Genomic DNA, 15209 nt, shown 5'->3' with positions numbered 1-15209 from the left:
AATGGTCTTTTCTCAATTCTCATTCTAGACCTCTCAGTCCTGTGGCACTGTGAACCACCCTCTTCTCTTTGATACTCTCTTGTCCCTAGGTTTTTGTGGCATTACTTTCTCCTGGTTCTCCTACTATCTGATAGTTCCTTCTCAATTTCCTTAACTGAATAAGCTTTATGCAGGTCACTACTGCTACTCATGGGTGTCCCCCAGGGTACTCTCCTGAGTCTTCTCTTCTTCCTCTATACTACTTCACTTGGTGATCTTATTAGCTCCTGTGTATTCAATTACCACCTCTATGCTGATGATTCTCAAATCTACTGATCTAGCTCCAACCTCTCTGCTGCTCTCCAGACTCTCATCTCCAACTGCCTATTGGACATCTCTAATTGGATGTGCAGTAGACATCTTAAACTCAACATGTGCAAAACTAAACTCATCATCTTTGCCCTAAAACCTTCCCTCTTCTTAATTTCCCTATTTTACTTTCCACACTACCATCATCCACTCCAGCCATCCAGGCTTGAAAGGTGGGTGTCACCTCAACTCTTCAATCTCACCTCTCATATCCAATCTATTGCTAAGGCTTGTTTATTTTACCTTCATAAAATCTCTAGGGGTGGCTAGGTGGCGCAGTGAATAGAGCACCAGCCCTGGAGTCAGGAGGCTGTGAGTTCATATCCGACCTCAGATACTTAATACAAAAATTAGCTGTGTGACCTTGGGCAGGTCACTTAACCCCAACTGCCCTCAAAAAAAGCAAAAAAAAAATCATAAAATCTCTCCTATATGCACTCTTCTTTCCTCTGGCACTGCCACCATCTTGGTTAAGACTCTCATCTCTTTGCATCTACATTATTACAATAGCCTGCTAGTGGGGCTCTCCCCACTCCAGTTCATCCTCCATTCAGCTGTCAAAGTGATTTTCTTAAAATGCAACTCTGACCATGTCACCTCTGTATTTAATAAACTCCAGTGGCTTTACATCACTTAAAGATAAATATATAAATTCCTCTGGCATTCAAAGTTCTTCATAACATGCTTCCCCCCCCCCCAGTCTTACTCTCTCTCTCTCTCTCTCTCTCTCTCTCTCTCTCTCTCTCTCTCTCACCCTCCCTCTCTCTCTCTCATTATTTCTATAAAGTCTTCTCTCCCTCCTCTCCTACTCTGTGATCCAGTGACACTGGGTCCAACAAGATCCGCCATCTCTAGGCTCTGAGCATTTTCTCTGGCTCTCCGCCATACCTAGAATGCTCTTCCAGAAGGAAAGAGCATCTCCCCTTCCTGGCTCTCTTCAGGTCTCAGCTAAAATCCCGCCTTCTACAAGAAGCCTTCCCATTCCCCTTAATGCTAGCGCCTTCCCTCTTCCGATGTTCTCCAGTTTGTCCTGCCTTTATCATGTCTGTCCATGGTTGTTTGCACGTTGTCCGTCATTAGACTGGGAGCTCCTGGCGGGCAGTCTTTTGCTTTTCTTGGTATGTCCCAGCGCTTAGCACCCTGCCTGGCACTCGGAAATCATTTAATGTTTGACATTTTGACCAACTGTAATTGGCTCGGAGGGAGGATGGATGTGGAAACAGAAACCTGAGGTGAGGTTAAGCAGGTCGCAGCATAGCCTCACACAGCTCAGTAAAATGGGGAGACATCACCCGTCCGGAGCAAGTCATTTTGGGGAGTTTGAGATTTCAGGGCGCCAGAGTACCAGAGAAAGTCGATTCAGTGTTTTCATTCCGTGAGGGAAAAGCAGCTGTCGGTTTCCATGGAAACGAGCCCAACTTCCGGCCTGGGGGGGGGGACGCTTCCGAAGCCACACCCATTGCCCCACCCAGGAGCACGCGGGGGGCGCGTCTCGGGCGGAGATTGGCCCGTTTGAAATGCGCCGGGGCGCGCGCCAGCCTGGACCTCTTTACCTCGCCTGGCTAGGGGGAAGTGAGCGACCGTTCGGATTGTGTGTCAGGGAGCTCTAGGGGACCCGAGCGCGGTGACCACGACCCCGCAGCCTTCCTGCCAGCTCGCCCCGCGTTCTCCCCTCCGCCTGCCGCCTATAGAGTGCCCACTCTGCGGCCATGAAGCCAGCGTGAGTGTCCGGGTCGGAGTAGCGGGACTTGGCAGCTGGGCTGGCGGGAGGGGAAGGGCGGGAGGGCCTGGGACCTGGGGCGGGACCGGGACCCCGTGGCGAGACCGGGCTAGTCAGCTTGGCCGCCTCTTTTCGTCCCGGAACGGCGATCCCCGCTAGCGCCACCGCCCGGGATCCTGCCTGGGCCGCAGCCCCAGGTAGGGAAGGGGAAGCCTTGGGGTTCATGAAGCAATGTCCCCCCCCCTTCCCCTCTCCTCCGCCCTCGGCGCTAGGAAAAGTAGGCGTTCCCCTCCCCCAATTATTTCCAGACTAGACCTGGCACCCTCCCTGGTTCCGAAGCCCTTCCCCACGGGATTGCCCCTTCCCTTCCCTCCTCCCGCAAACTCTACTCCTCAAATTTGCCTGAGAGGTAACGAACACCAGGTGCCCCCCCTCGCTTCCACGCACAGCTCCCCCCCCCCCTCCCCGGCGTGTTCTGGGCTCTTCTGAGAAGAGGAGGCCGGGGTCCTGCCTGCCCTGACCGACTTCTGGCCGTTTAACATTTCATTTTATTCATATTTTTTGTTTTTACATAACCTTGGATTTCTGAATTTGCCCTTCTCCTGTCCCTCTTTTAAAAAAAGGGTGGCGGGGAGGGAAGCAGTTCTGCAAAACCAACCAATACATCCACTTTTTCTGACGGCATGTTACAATACTGCTCCAAAAGTCTTAGTACTGTGCTAAACTGCTAAGGTTTTGGGGACACCCAGTTGTTTCACACTGCTAGTTACCATCTATCACTCCTCTCCCCCCTTATCCTGCCCCCAGGTAAAGAGACTTAAGCATTTTTTTTTTTATTTAGAGGGCCTTGAGGGGAGGGTGTTGTATGTAGGTCTTGTTCCAGTCTTGAAAAGGATAATCCTTCTATTGCTTAAAGATGTAGGTTGGTGCAGTGAAGGAAGAACTGGACCTGAGTTTTAAGACCTGTTTCTGCTACATACTGTATAACCTTGGACAAGACACTCTGTTCACTTTAAGCTTCCTCATCAGTAAGATAGGGGTAACAGCTACTACTCCTGCTTCACAGTGTTGCTCTGAGAAAAACTTTTAAAGTGCTAGATGTGGGCTGTTATTGAGTAATGTTAGATGATGTACTGTCATTTAATTGTCTGGGAATCAGAGTAGTCAAGTCTAGAGAAGCTCATTTGTAGGATGATTATAATTTTTTAACTGGAGTAATTCTGGAAACTCTTTACTAAAGGTTGAAGGTTTGTGATCTGCATCTGTGGAATTGGCTCCCATACCATTAAAATCACAGATCCTTGAAGATAGAAAGATCCAGTCCTACCTCTGACACTTAATGAGCTGTGTGACCATATCATTTGAGGGGAGGGAATGTGGCGGGCACTGTGCAAATATTATTTGCAACATATTTCAAATAATATCTCTTTGTGTCTCTGTATAGAAATATAGCTCTATGTGTAATTCTCTATAACTAGCTATAATTTAAATATTAGCTGCTCATGAAGGAGAGTGTCCAGTTTCCTCATTAATGGATTCATATTGATGAACTCACAGTTCCAGACCAAGTGATAGAAACCATAGACATAGTGAAATACATTGGGATGGAAGTGAAAAAGAAAACCTAAGTCACCAAGTAAGAAATTTACAGTTTAGGGTTATAGTTATTTGAATAAAAGCATAACTTTTTGTGGGTAGGAAATAGTGTATTTGGTCTGAGCATTTATTAAACCATTAATCCCTCTCTGTTTTACCTATTGTCATCAGCCTTCTTCCTACCACTCTATTGAAACTGCACACCATTGTCTAATTATTTGCAAAACTCAGTGGTTTTTTTTTCTTTTTTTTGGAGGGGGGAAGGTGGGGCAATTGGGGCTAAGTGACTTGCCCAAGGTCACACAGCTAGTTTTGTGTTAAGTGTCTGAGGCCGAATTTGAACTCAGGTCCTCCTGACTCCAGGGCCGGTGCTCTATTCACTGTGCCACCTAGCGGCCCCCAAATTCAGTGTTTTTAAAAGTCATTCTTCCTCACTGACCTCTCTGCAACTTCTGACTATTGCCCAGATGCTCCTCTTGGTATCTTTCTTGTTGGCTTCTCATATTCATCCATGACTGTTTGCTATGGAAATTCTTAAGGGTCTGTCCTTGGCTCCTTTCAATCTGAAAGAATTTAAGAACCTATTATTCCCAAACATTGGAGATACTGGTACAAAGAATGAAACAGTTCTTATAGGGTACTTGATAGTCTCAAGAAACAAGTATATATAGAATCAAGATGGAGAATACAAACAAATTTGTTAAATATAAGATAGTCTGGAAAAGAGGACACTAGCAGTTGAAATTAAGAAAGGAGGGGGATTCTGTGAGGTGAAGATGATGAGTGAGGACTATCCATATGTGAGGGACAGAATACAAAGGTACAAAGATGGAATAGGAATTGTCACTTGAAGAACAGAGAGAAGGTCAGCTTAGTTGTATTCTGGAGTTCAGGAGAGGAAGTAAAGTCCATTAAGACTGGAAAGATGGATTGAGACCAGGTCTCTATATAGGGCTTTAAAATTTATGTGTGCTCCTAAAAGAAATTGATTGATGGTTGTCCTTCATGCTCAAAGAGGACCAAAATGACATCACTATGTCTGGGTCAAGGTACAATATGTCTGACAGTGGCTTATCAGACTTATAGGAGCTTAACCCTGTTTGTCTGTTTCCACACAGAGAAGGAAGCTAAAAACTATATATGTATGGGTGGGCAGGTGGCTTGGCAAGGGATGGATAGATGCACCAGGAGGTATTAAGTTTTTTTTTTTCAAAATGTTATTCATTTTGAACTTGGAAAAAAAATTTTTTAAATACACAGCACAACGTAATGAGAGGATTCAATATAAAACCATAAATTTCTATTTTATACTGTTTACTTTTGTTGAAAAACCTAGATAATAAATACTCAAGAGTGGAGTTGAAACCTACCAGAGCCACTGATCAAAAATGGAATGAACTGAGCCTTCTCTAAAACTCCAGTCCTTCAATCAGAGTGGAGGGGGAGCAGAGGGGGTTAAGAAGGTGTTGAGTATCAAAAGCTGAATTAATCTACATTTTGGTGAGATTTCAGGTGATTTAGTTAGCCTGAGGTAGGCAAGAGGTTCCATAGAGTCCAAACCATACAGAGCTGCTGTTGGTCTTGACAGTCATAGTGCCTTGTTAATATTCCATTATGTATGGATAGAAGAATGTAAGTTTATTATCACTGTATATTTGTTTTTATTATTATTAGTAAGGAAGAATTGTATAAAAATAGGAAAATTGAAGGGAAGAATTCGGTTTTGTATGCTAACTTGGCACTAAGATTTTGGTTTCTTCTCTGACCAGGAAAAGTAAAACTCCTAGGCGACCACTTCTAAAGAAAGGAACCCAAACAAGCCTCAAAGATCCAGTTGGGGTAAGGTTACCTTGTCTAATTTCTTTTAGCTCTGTTCTTTTATGCTGTATTTTACTATTTAAGAGATTAAGAAAAAATGTAAAAACAAATTAAGAGAAATAGGAGTTTCTGTGGTCAAAGAATTCATCATTTTGTGGCCAATCTATTGATAATGAGCCTTAGCTAGTCTTACTCTTAGATAGCAAGTACAGTTTGTCCCTGGGCATTTTGAGCCCTCTGGTTTTGTAGAACATGCCAGAACTTATATTCTGTTGGTGTAGCCTTTTAGAACCCAGGGTTTTAACCATGCCATGACCATGTAATGTAGTGAAAAGGGCACTGTATTTGGAGTCAGGAAAGATCTGGGTTTGCATCTTCATCAGTAACTTAGTAGAAGTGTAATTGCAGGGGGGCAGCTAGGTGGTGCAGTGAATAGAGCCCCTGGAGTCAGGAGGACCTAAGTTCAAATCCGGCCTCAGACACTTAACACAAAAAAACTAGTTGTGTGACTTTGGGCAAGTCACTTAACCCCAATTGCCCTCCAAAAAGCAAAAAAAAAAAGTGTGACTGTGAGCAAATTGTTTTATTCTCTTTGTGTCTCAGATTTCCTGTCTGTAAAATGAGACGGCTGTTACCTGTAGTACCTTTATCACTGAATGGTCATGATCACATGTAATTATGTAAATAAAGGCATTAGATGGAAACCTCACTTAGTCTATTTGTGGACAAGGGAAAAGAATGGATGGGAGAGGATATAAGAATTGACTGTACTTAGTCCTAATTATTAATTAAGCCATGTTTCCAACTCTGCCTATATTCATTGAAAAGTTTGCAGGTTTGTTTTTCAGTTCAAACTAGTGCTTCATTTTAAAGATAACTCTCTATCTTTGGCTCATAAATTACCAGTATAGTGAGAGGAAACTCTTTGTATTTCAGAATCTGCCCCACCCTATTTCAGAGGAGTGCAGTACAATGATTAATTTAAAAGTTTTAAATTCATGCTTGTTAGAAAATATACTGAAATCTAGAATCTTGAGTGAGAAGGGACCTCAGAGACCATCTATTTCTACCATCTACCAATTCTCAACAAGCTTTCATTTGAAGACCTAATCATGAGGTTTACCCCTTAGCAGCCCATTCTACTTTTGAATAGTGCAAATTGTTGGAAGTTTTTCTTGTTTGGAGCCTTAATCTGCCTTTTTTCAGCTTCTTCTCATTGCCCTTAATTCTCTTCCCTGAGTCCAAAAATAACAACCCCCCTAGGTTCATCTGAGATTTACTTTATATTGTACATCAGAGGTATCAAAGGGATGACAAACAGCTTACAAGACAGCAAGAATGAAATGTAATTGGGAAGGGCTAGTTAGGTGGTGCAGTGGATAAAGCCCTCCAGTCGGGAGTAATTGAGTTCAAATCCAGCCTCAGATGCTTGATACTAGCTGTGTGACCCTGGGCAAGTCATTTAACCCTCTATTGCCTCACCCCCCAAAAATGTAATTGGGAATTAGTTAACAAAACAAATTAGAATGCACTAAAGTACAGGTAGTGACATTTTAAGTTGTAACACAATTACATTTTGAAACTTAAGTCAGTAGGTACTCTGCAGGGATCCTTGTGCTTGGTTTAGGGGGCCTCTGTTTCTATGTGAGGTTCACACCACTGTTGTAGGTATCTTATACGCATGCGGTTTTTTTCCTTTTTTGGCAGGTTCTGCCCCAAAGTTCCTTGAGGTCAGGGACTCAGTTTTGTCTTTCTTTATATCCCCAGAGCTTAGTGCAGTGCCTGTCACATAGTCAATGCTTAATGTCTGCTGGCTGACTGACAGAAGCTCTTAATTCTTCTTAGAGTGTTTTTTTGTACTTAATGGTTCCTTTCACAGCAATGCTTTCCTAGAACTACAAATGTTTCCTTTCTACTTTCTTTTTTTAATTAGTTTTTAATTAGTTTATTTATTTTTAGTTTTCAACTAAAACTCCATGAATTTTAAATTTTCTCCCACTTCCTCTGCAAGATGTCATGTAGTCTGATATAGACTCTACACATACATTCTATTAAACACATTTTCACATTAGTTATTTTGCATAGAAGAATTATAATGAATGGGAGAAACCATGAGAAAGAAAACAAAACAAAACAAAAATAGTCTGCTTTTCTCTGCATTCTGTCTTCATAGTTCTTTCTCTAGATGTGCATTTTCTATCCTGAGTCCTCTGGAATTATTTTAGGTTCTTGCAGTGCTGAGAAGGGATAATTCTATCAAAATCAGTCATCGAACATTGTGACCGTTACTGTGTACAATGTTCTCCTGGTTCTGTTCCTCCCTTTCTACTTTCAAGTGTAGGCCTGTGAGTTTAAAGTTGACTTCTGCACATAGTGTTAGTTGATGGGAGTTTGTATAATATAGGATGTTGTCCTTCACAGTTATACTCAATCACGAGTTGAAAAAAGATGCTTTGAATATAGTGAATAACTTTTACCAATGTTTGAAGCTAAATATCAAACCTTATTTCTATTTTTGTATTAATTGTTAAGTTTTCAAACTTAATTGCTATACACTCCAGAGGTCTGTTTACTGTTGATTATTAGTTGTGTTATTTTAAGTTTTTATTTTGAAAACCTATTTTAACTTTAGATGTGTGAAGTTTTGAAAAGTATTTTAATTTTAAGTTGTAGTCCTATTTTTGTGCATACTTTTTTCCAACCTAAGTGGTATGTTGTTTGCATTGTCATTTCATAATTTCAAGTTCCTCTTTTTAAAAATTGTTAAGCCTGTAAGCAGGTTATTTCTCATAAAGAACTGACACTTCAGTCTTTAAGGTGGTTTTAATTAGTTTTAAATAAATAGCAATTTGGGTATTTTTTTTTTTCATTTCAGGTATACTGCAGGGTTCGCCCACTGAGCTTTCCAAATCAGGAGTGCTGCATTGAAGTGATCAGTGATACTACAGTTCAACTTCATACTCCTGAAGGATACAGAGTAAATAGAAATGGAGACTATAAGGAGGTACTAGTTTATATTCATGAAAAGGAAACCTGAAGGAGCTTTTCTGTAGTTGGTCTTTCATTAAAATTTAATGAACTGCTTTTGGTTTTCCCCCACTTTTGTTGGTTACAGCCAGCAACCAATCCTTTCATCCTTGATGTTATTAAAATTCATTTAGCCATGTAGTAAACTGATAGAGGTGTGTGTGTGTGTGTGTGTGTGTGTGTGTGTGTGTGTGTGTGTGTGTTTGTATGTAAAAATATAAGAACTAATGTGATCACACTTATTCAGGTTTTAGATTATTATAAATACAGGCATAAATTATTATGGAGTCATCTGGATACAGTGTGGTATAGTTGAATGGAGTGAGTACTGCATTTGAAGTCAGAGGAGATGGGTTTGAACCCTGGCTTTCCTAAACATTAATTTTGTGACCACGGGCAGGTCATTTCAATCACTTCAGCTCTCCTACTCTCAGTTTCCTCCTCTGTAAAGTGACATAATTGCACTACATGTCTAAGGTTCCTTCCTACTCTAAATTTGTAATCCTGTGATTCTTCCCAGTTAGTTTTATGCTTTACATTTTGAAGTTGAACATTTAAATCTTTATTCTAGACATTCTATACTAACAGAGTGTGGTGTGGGGAAAAGAGTGCTGGACCTAGAAGAAAACCTAGGTGTAATTCTGCTTCTAATACTAGTTGGGTGAATTTGGGCTAATTATTCCCTCAGAGCTTTAGTTTCATTATCTGTAAAAGGGTAATAATACCTACCTCATTGTGTTAAGGCAAGCAGTCTGTAAACTATATATTATAATAAGTATGAATTATTTTATCATTTAGGTGAATTATACTTTTGAATAAATTTTAATTAAGATGAAGACTATAAGCCTCTATGTGTCTCAGGAAACTCCTTTGGATTTGTGTAAGATTTGGATTGGTAGTTGATTTAATGAAAGTAGTTTCTATATTATGAGTATCTCACAAAAATAAAAAAAGATTGCAGCACCTTTGTGTATTTCTGGAATTTTCAAAATTAAGTTTGGGAAAATAGTTATTAGACATTAGCTATGAAAGAAAGGGATTATTAATAGGCTTACAATATTAATAAAATATTGGTTTATCTTTGCTTTATTTACATAGTTATCGCTTTAATTAAAATAATTTCATTTTTATAAATATTTTTATGTAAGTGCTCACAAATGAATTATGTTTGAATTTCAACTTGCTGAAATAACAGCACCATGGGGGAGAGACAGGAGATAGCATGTACCAAGCAAGACAAATTACTACTACCAAATTGAGTAGCGTGTCTCCTCAGAGCTAATGGAGACAGCCTTGAATTCCGAACACAAATGCGTTGGGAATTAAAGTGTCCCCTAAACTATCAGACCTGCTTCTAGCTCATACCCTCCACCATTGAAGGGGGAAATCATCATGGAGAAGGAGCCCAACTTTCTGGTCACCATGTGCAACAGCTGCTGACTAGCTACTACCAATAATAGGTAGAAAAGCACAAGAACTCTTTGAGTAGATCACTGTCTTCTAGCCCAACCCTCATGGTCATCATCCAGGGTTAACAATTCCTGTGCAGAAAGGGTTAGCTGTCTCCACTGCCACTCAAAGGGCAGGGGCAAAGAAACCTACCTAAAAGCAGCCTGAAGGAGAGGTCACTGTCTCCTCTCAGACCTTGATGGGAACAACCTAGGACCGTGAATCCAAGAGCCTTTGGAATATGCTTCCAACCTAATACCCATAGCTATCCTTTTGGGAAGGAAACCCCTGTGGAGATGGAGCCTGGTGACTGCTCCTGCAGGTGCTATGAGTACATCTATTGAAGACTCAGAAGAGTTCTTGTCATCTAAATCTTGGCACTGTCAAATAATTCTATGTCAGAAACTGATATCATTTTATTGGTGGAAATAACTTAAATGGAACTTAATAATAACTCAATAAACTCAAGTGGAAATAATTTAAAGAAGAGATATGACCACATCCTTTGCTGCTGCACCCAAAGAACCATGGGCTTTTTTCCTTGCCTTGCAGCTGAAACCTTCTGTATGTGTTGTTTCCCATATAGAATGTTACCTTCTTGAGAGTAGGGACTTTCTTGCTTATCACAGTGCTTTGCACATAATAAGCACTTAGTAAATGCTTTATTTGTTCATCCATTTCTGTCCTTGAAATAAATTAAAGCATTGAAGTTGTGTTATGCCATCCTCAATGGGTTCTTTTGAACTCTAAATAGAAGGAAAAGCTGATGAGAACACATTAAAGGTTTCTTGTATTGAGAATTATGCAAATCTGATTCTATGAAATGTTTTATACTTTCCCACCTTTATTATAAAAGTACGAGCTTATTTATTTTATTAAAATATTTTTCAGGTTTTTGTTACAGTGATGAAAATATATATTCACCCTTATAGCATCATAATAGTATGATATTGCTTCTTCTTTTAAGTGAATTAACAAAAAAAATTTTTAAATGAAAGGATTTGAGTTTTTCTTTGGCTTTTTATAGAAGTTAAGTTCAAAGAAAGTTTACAACTTTGTTAAAATTTATTAGTCTTCTAATCTGGTAACATGGTTATTCTTTTTTTAAATTCTTAAGCATGTACAATTCCTTTTTTTTTTTTTATCCTCCACAGACACAGTATTCCTTTAAACAAGTATTTGGCACTTTTACCACTCAGAAGGAACTCTTTGATGTTGTTGCTAACCCTTTGGTAGAGGACCTCATTCATGGCAAAAATGGTATGGTAGTTGGAATTTTCCCTGGCCAAATTTGCATTGAAGCTTCAACTTCATTCTGTTAAAGCAGTATAAATGTTAGCTTTTTTTTTTCTTGGAGCTCATTTTCCTTTTTCTTTTTTTTCCTCCCAAACCTGTGGTTTCTTTGATGTAGGGAACTCCCAGCGTAGAACTTAATCTGCCTATGTGAGTTAAGCATCTTCTTTACTGTTTCTAGTCTCAGTGATTTACCTAGGGACACCAAGAAGTTAAGTGACTTGCTTAGAATCATGCATTTAGTATGTGTCAGAGGCAGGATTTGAACTGATTTTCCTGACTTCTAGATAGGTTTTTTTACTCATTGCCTCTCAGTTTTTATTATTTCCTATGAATTTACAAAATGTTAAGCAAGGGAAGCTACATCTTACATTTTTATGATTTTTCCATAATTTTGACCTTTCATATTATAGGTCTCCTTTTCACCTATGGTGTTACAGGAAGTGGAAAAACCCACACGATGACTGGTTCTCCTGGTGATGGGGGTCTTCTTCCTCGTTGTTTAGACATGATATTTAATAGTATAGGATCATTTCAAGCTAAGCGATATGTAAGTGATTTTTTTCTTGTATCTATTTAGTGACTGCAACATATTGACTTATTTTATAAAATGGATGCTACATTATCCATACACAGCCTACCATAGCACTTTGCACATAGTAGAATCTTAATGGTCAGTTAATGGATGGTTTATTTATGAAAGCTAAACTCCTTGATAATTTTTTAAAACCTTAAGTTTTAATGCTGCTTAGAGTACTTAGCTCAATGTGTCATTCTCAGGTTTTTAAGTCCAATGACAGAAATAGTATGGATATCCAGTGTGAAGTTGATGCCTTGTTAGAACGGCAGAAAAGAGAGGCCCTGCCCACTCAAAAGACTCCTAGCAAGTAAGTAAATTTCTGCATAAAATTTGTGATCAGAAGATTAATTGGTGTCTCAGACATTTGGCATGGTTTATCCCATCCTGCGCGTGAAAATGAATATGACTGTTTGTTGTAGTGGGACTGGAATAGAAAATTTCTTATTTATATATTTGACCAAATGTGCCCTATCTGGCTCTGATCCAGAAAAACAGTACCCAGTTTTTTGTGATTTAGAGGCAGACTCATTGTTTTTATCTTTGTTTTTATAGACGACAGATTGATCCAGAGTTTGCCGATATGATAAATGTGCAAGAATTTTGCAAAGCAGAAGAAATTGATGAAGACAGTGTCTATGGTGTATTTGTATCTTACATTGAAATTTATAATAATTACATATACGATTTATTAGAGGAGGTACCATTTGATCCTATAAAACCAAAGTAAGTAACTTTCTTAGTTTTATACCTAGATGTGTAATTGTATTAGTGTATCTCACAATACAATGTGCTAACAATATGCAGGTGGGATATTTCAGTCAAGAAATACATTAGTCATAATCTTTAACTCCAGTATTACTTTTTTTTTTTGGAGGGGGTAAGGTAGGGCAATTGGGGTTAAGTGACTTGCCCAAGGTCACACAGCTAGTTTTTTTGTTTTAAGTGTCTGAGGCCAGATTTGAACTCGGGTCCTCCTGACTCCAGGGCTGATGCTCTATTCACTGTGCCACCTAGCTGCCCCTCCAGTATTACTCTTGAAGAGATAGCATGATGTGGTGGCTTAAAGGGCCAGCTTTGAAGCCAGGCAGACCTAGACAAGACACTCAATTCAGTGCTCTTGGAAACTCTTCAAAGCATTGCCTAGTTATAGAGGAGGTGCTATCTTGCATTGAGAGAACAAGCTTCTGCACTTTGAAATTCATTATGTCAATGAAATCACAGTTCCAGTCCCTGTCCCTGTTACTCTTGGAAAGACAAATTTAATTCCAGGTCATATTCAGAGAATATTTCTCAGCGAACATTATTGTCTCAAGTATGAATTGTTCAGCAAAAGTATGCATGGACTCTGGCTATACTTTGGAAGAACCTGGCCTTGGTGTTAACAGTTTTTCAGCCTGTTGTATTTGTGTTCAACTTGGGTGAAACTTGTTTCAAGTATTTGCAGAATAAAAATAATAGTTCCAGATTATATGGTGTTTTTGGTTTACAAAACACTTTTCACAACTATGCTGTGAGGTAGGTAGTGTAAGCAGGACTAGTATATTCTCATTTATAAAATGAGGGAACAGAAACTCAAGAGAGGTAAAGTCATTCACCTAGGAAGTAGAAGTGAATTATAGTCCTAGTCCATACTTATTTTTAGATAGTAACATTAATAATGTTACTGTCTAATGATACATAAGATAGTTATACATAAGACAAGTTGGATTTTTAAAATCCAATATGAATATATATGCATGAATGTATATGTGTGTGATATAATATACATATATATACGTTATATACATGTATAACAAATTGATTATGTGTGTGTTTCAGTTTTATCAGCCTAATATCTGTCAGTTGATTATAATCATATCAGCACTTCAGCTTACTGCTTTTCATTAATGTCTGCCTTCATTAGGAGTACTTAGAATATTAAAGAATATAAATTGTACTTATATTTACCCTTTTGTTCCCAGTTTTTAAAAATGATCTTTTTAAAAAGTCCTTTTCATTTCCAATGTATCCCTCTCAAAAAGAAAAGGGGAAAGAAAACTTTTCAGCAAAATTAAGCACCATATCATCTGAATCTGACTGTATGCAGTGTTTCATGCTCTAAATTCCCCAGCTTGAACAAGAAGGGAAATAGGTGAATTTTCTTATCCCTTCTGCCAAGGTTCAGTTTTTAATTTTTTTTTCCATTTACATTGTGATAGTCTCATAGTTTTAAGTATCTTTTTGATGTCCTAAAACACTTCTAATGAGGATAGTACTTGCTAGTTGGATAAATCATTAGGTTTAGAAAAATAGTATTAATATAATGTACAATAAAAAATTTTCTTCTTTTTGCATTAGTTGGTTTACAGACTTTTAACTGTGACGTATTAGAAAAAACTTACAGAAAGCAACTTTCACTGTGTTTGCCACTTAGTTATGTTTCAGAGCTTATATGTATTAGTTCATCTCTTTAAAAAATTTAATTTACATGGGACAACCTCAGATGTTCTCCTTTTGAGGTTTGGGAAATGATTGTTTTGAGAATTATCTTTTTCTTTTGCTCTTACTGTATTTAATTTTTAAGCATAGTTTCTCAGACAAGAATCTTTACATATGAATTAATTTCTGAGGTGCTTCTCAATTATCTTTGAATTAAGAAACAGATATTTTTAAGTACTTTTAAAGAAAAATAAATGAAAGATTTAAAATGTTATAAAATCCAACTTTCTTTAGATGCCAAATTTCCATCACTTTCCCAGCTTTGCTTGTTTCAGTATATTTGACGCCTTTTTTGAGTTATGTTTTTCCAAGATGAAAATCAAAACTTATTTGTGACTCAGTATTAGTTTTAGGTTTATGTTTCAAGACTTTTTTTTTTTTATGGAAGTGAATATGTTTCACTTTTCTACATCTATTGAACTGAAAAATTGCACATGAATATATTTATGGCCCAAAGTCTTTGTAAACACTGATAAACTTGTTTAAAAGAGTTCAGCATTCCATCTTATATATTAGAATGTTGAAAATATTGGTATGGGATGGCTTCTATAGAAACAGTAACTTATACCTTATTCCTTTGGTAGGTGGAACAGTTGCAACACTCCTGTGAGGAACACAGATTTTATGTACGTGACTGTGCAGTCCCTGTTCTTAAGGAGATGGTGCACTTTATACTTTAGGGATCAAGAACTTGCTGCATGTGTGCCAAAGATAGCACCTGGGCCAGTTTTCATTAATATGCAGAACAATTGTTATTGTGCTCCTCCTCCTCTGCCATTTGACTGGAAGAATGTGCTGATCTTTGTCATAATCAGTATCTTTGGTCCTCCACGCCTTTGGCATGCCAGAAAAGAAGTCATATATTTGGCATGACACTTTCATAAGGTTGACTATTGCATA

At 38.5% G+C, this 15209-nt stretch overlaps 2 protein-coding genes across 8 annotated transcripts in view; both read left to right on the top strand.

Moving 5' to 3' along the window:
• LOC138169073 (large ribosomal subunit protein P1-like) overlaps positions 1-15209 on the top strand; it is a 121585-nt gene that overhangs the window by 81029 nt on the left and 25347 nt on the right. The window lies entirely within an intron of this gene.
• The window catches only part of LOC138169071 (kinesin-like protein KIF23), a 146890-nt gene that overhangs the window by 111806 nt on the left and 19875 nt on the right, over positions 1-15209 (top strand). For 3 of the 7 annotated variants that reach the window (XM_069098197.1, XM_069098195.1, XM_069098196.1), the window contains exons 1-8: positions 1854-2068; positions 5434-5503; positions 8358-8486; positions 11113-11218; positions 11665-11801; positions 12032-12138; positions 12384-12554; positions 14894-14935. In XM_069098197.1, coding sequence (XP_068954298.1) covers positions 2058-2068; positions 5434-5503; positions 8358-8486; positions 11113-11218; positions 11665-11801; positions 12032-12138; positions 12384-12554; positions 14894-14935 — 773 coding nt within the window. In that variant the 5' untranslated portion in view covers positions 1854-2057. Of the gene's footprint in view, positions 1-1852; positions 2069-5433; positions 5504-8357; positions 8487-11112; positions 11219-11664; positions 11802-12031; positions 12139-12383; positions 12555-14893; positions 14936-15209 lie in introns of those variants that run through there. The other 4 variants (XM_069098199.1, XM_069098206.1, XM_069098198.1 and 1 more) reach the window with 4 other exon arrangements.

Source organism: Petaurus breviceps, unplaced genomic scaffold (assembly GCF_028583685.1).
Source record: "Petaurus breviceps papuanus isolate PSGF00001 unplaced genomic scaffold, PetGlider_PUasm1.0 37, whole genome shotgun sequence".
NCBI classification, from domain to species: Eukaryota; Metazoa; Chordata; class Mammalia; order Diprotodontia; family Petauridae; genus Petaurus; species Petaurus breviceps.
This window is presented reverse-complemented; position numbering and strand designations above follow the sequence as displayed.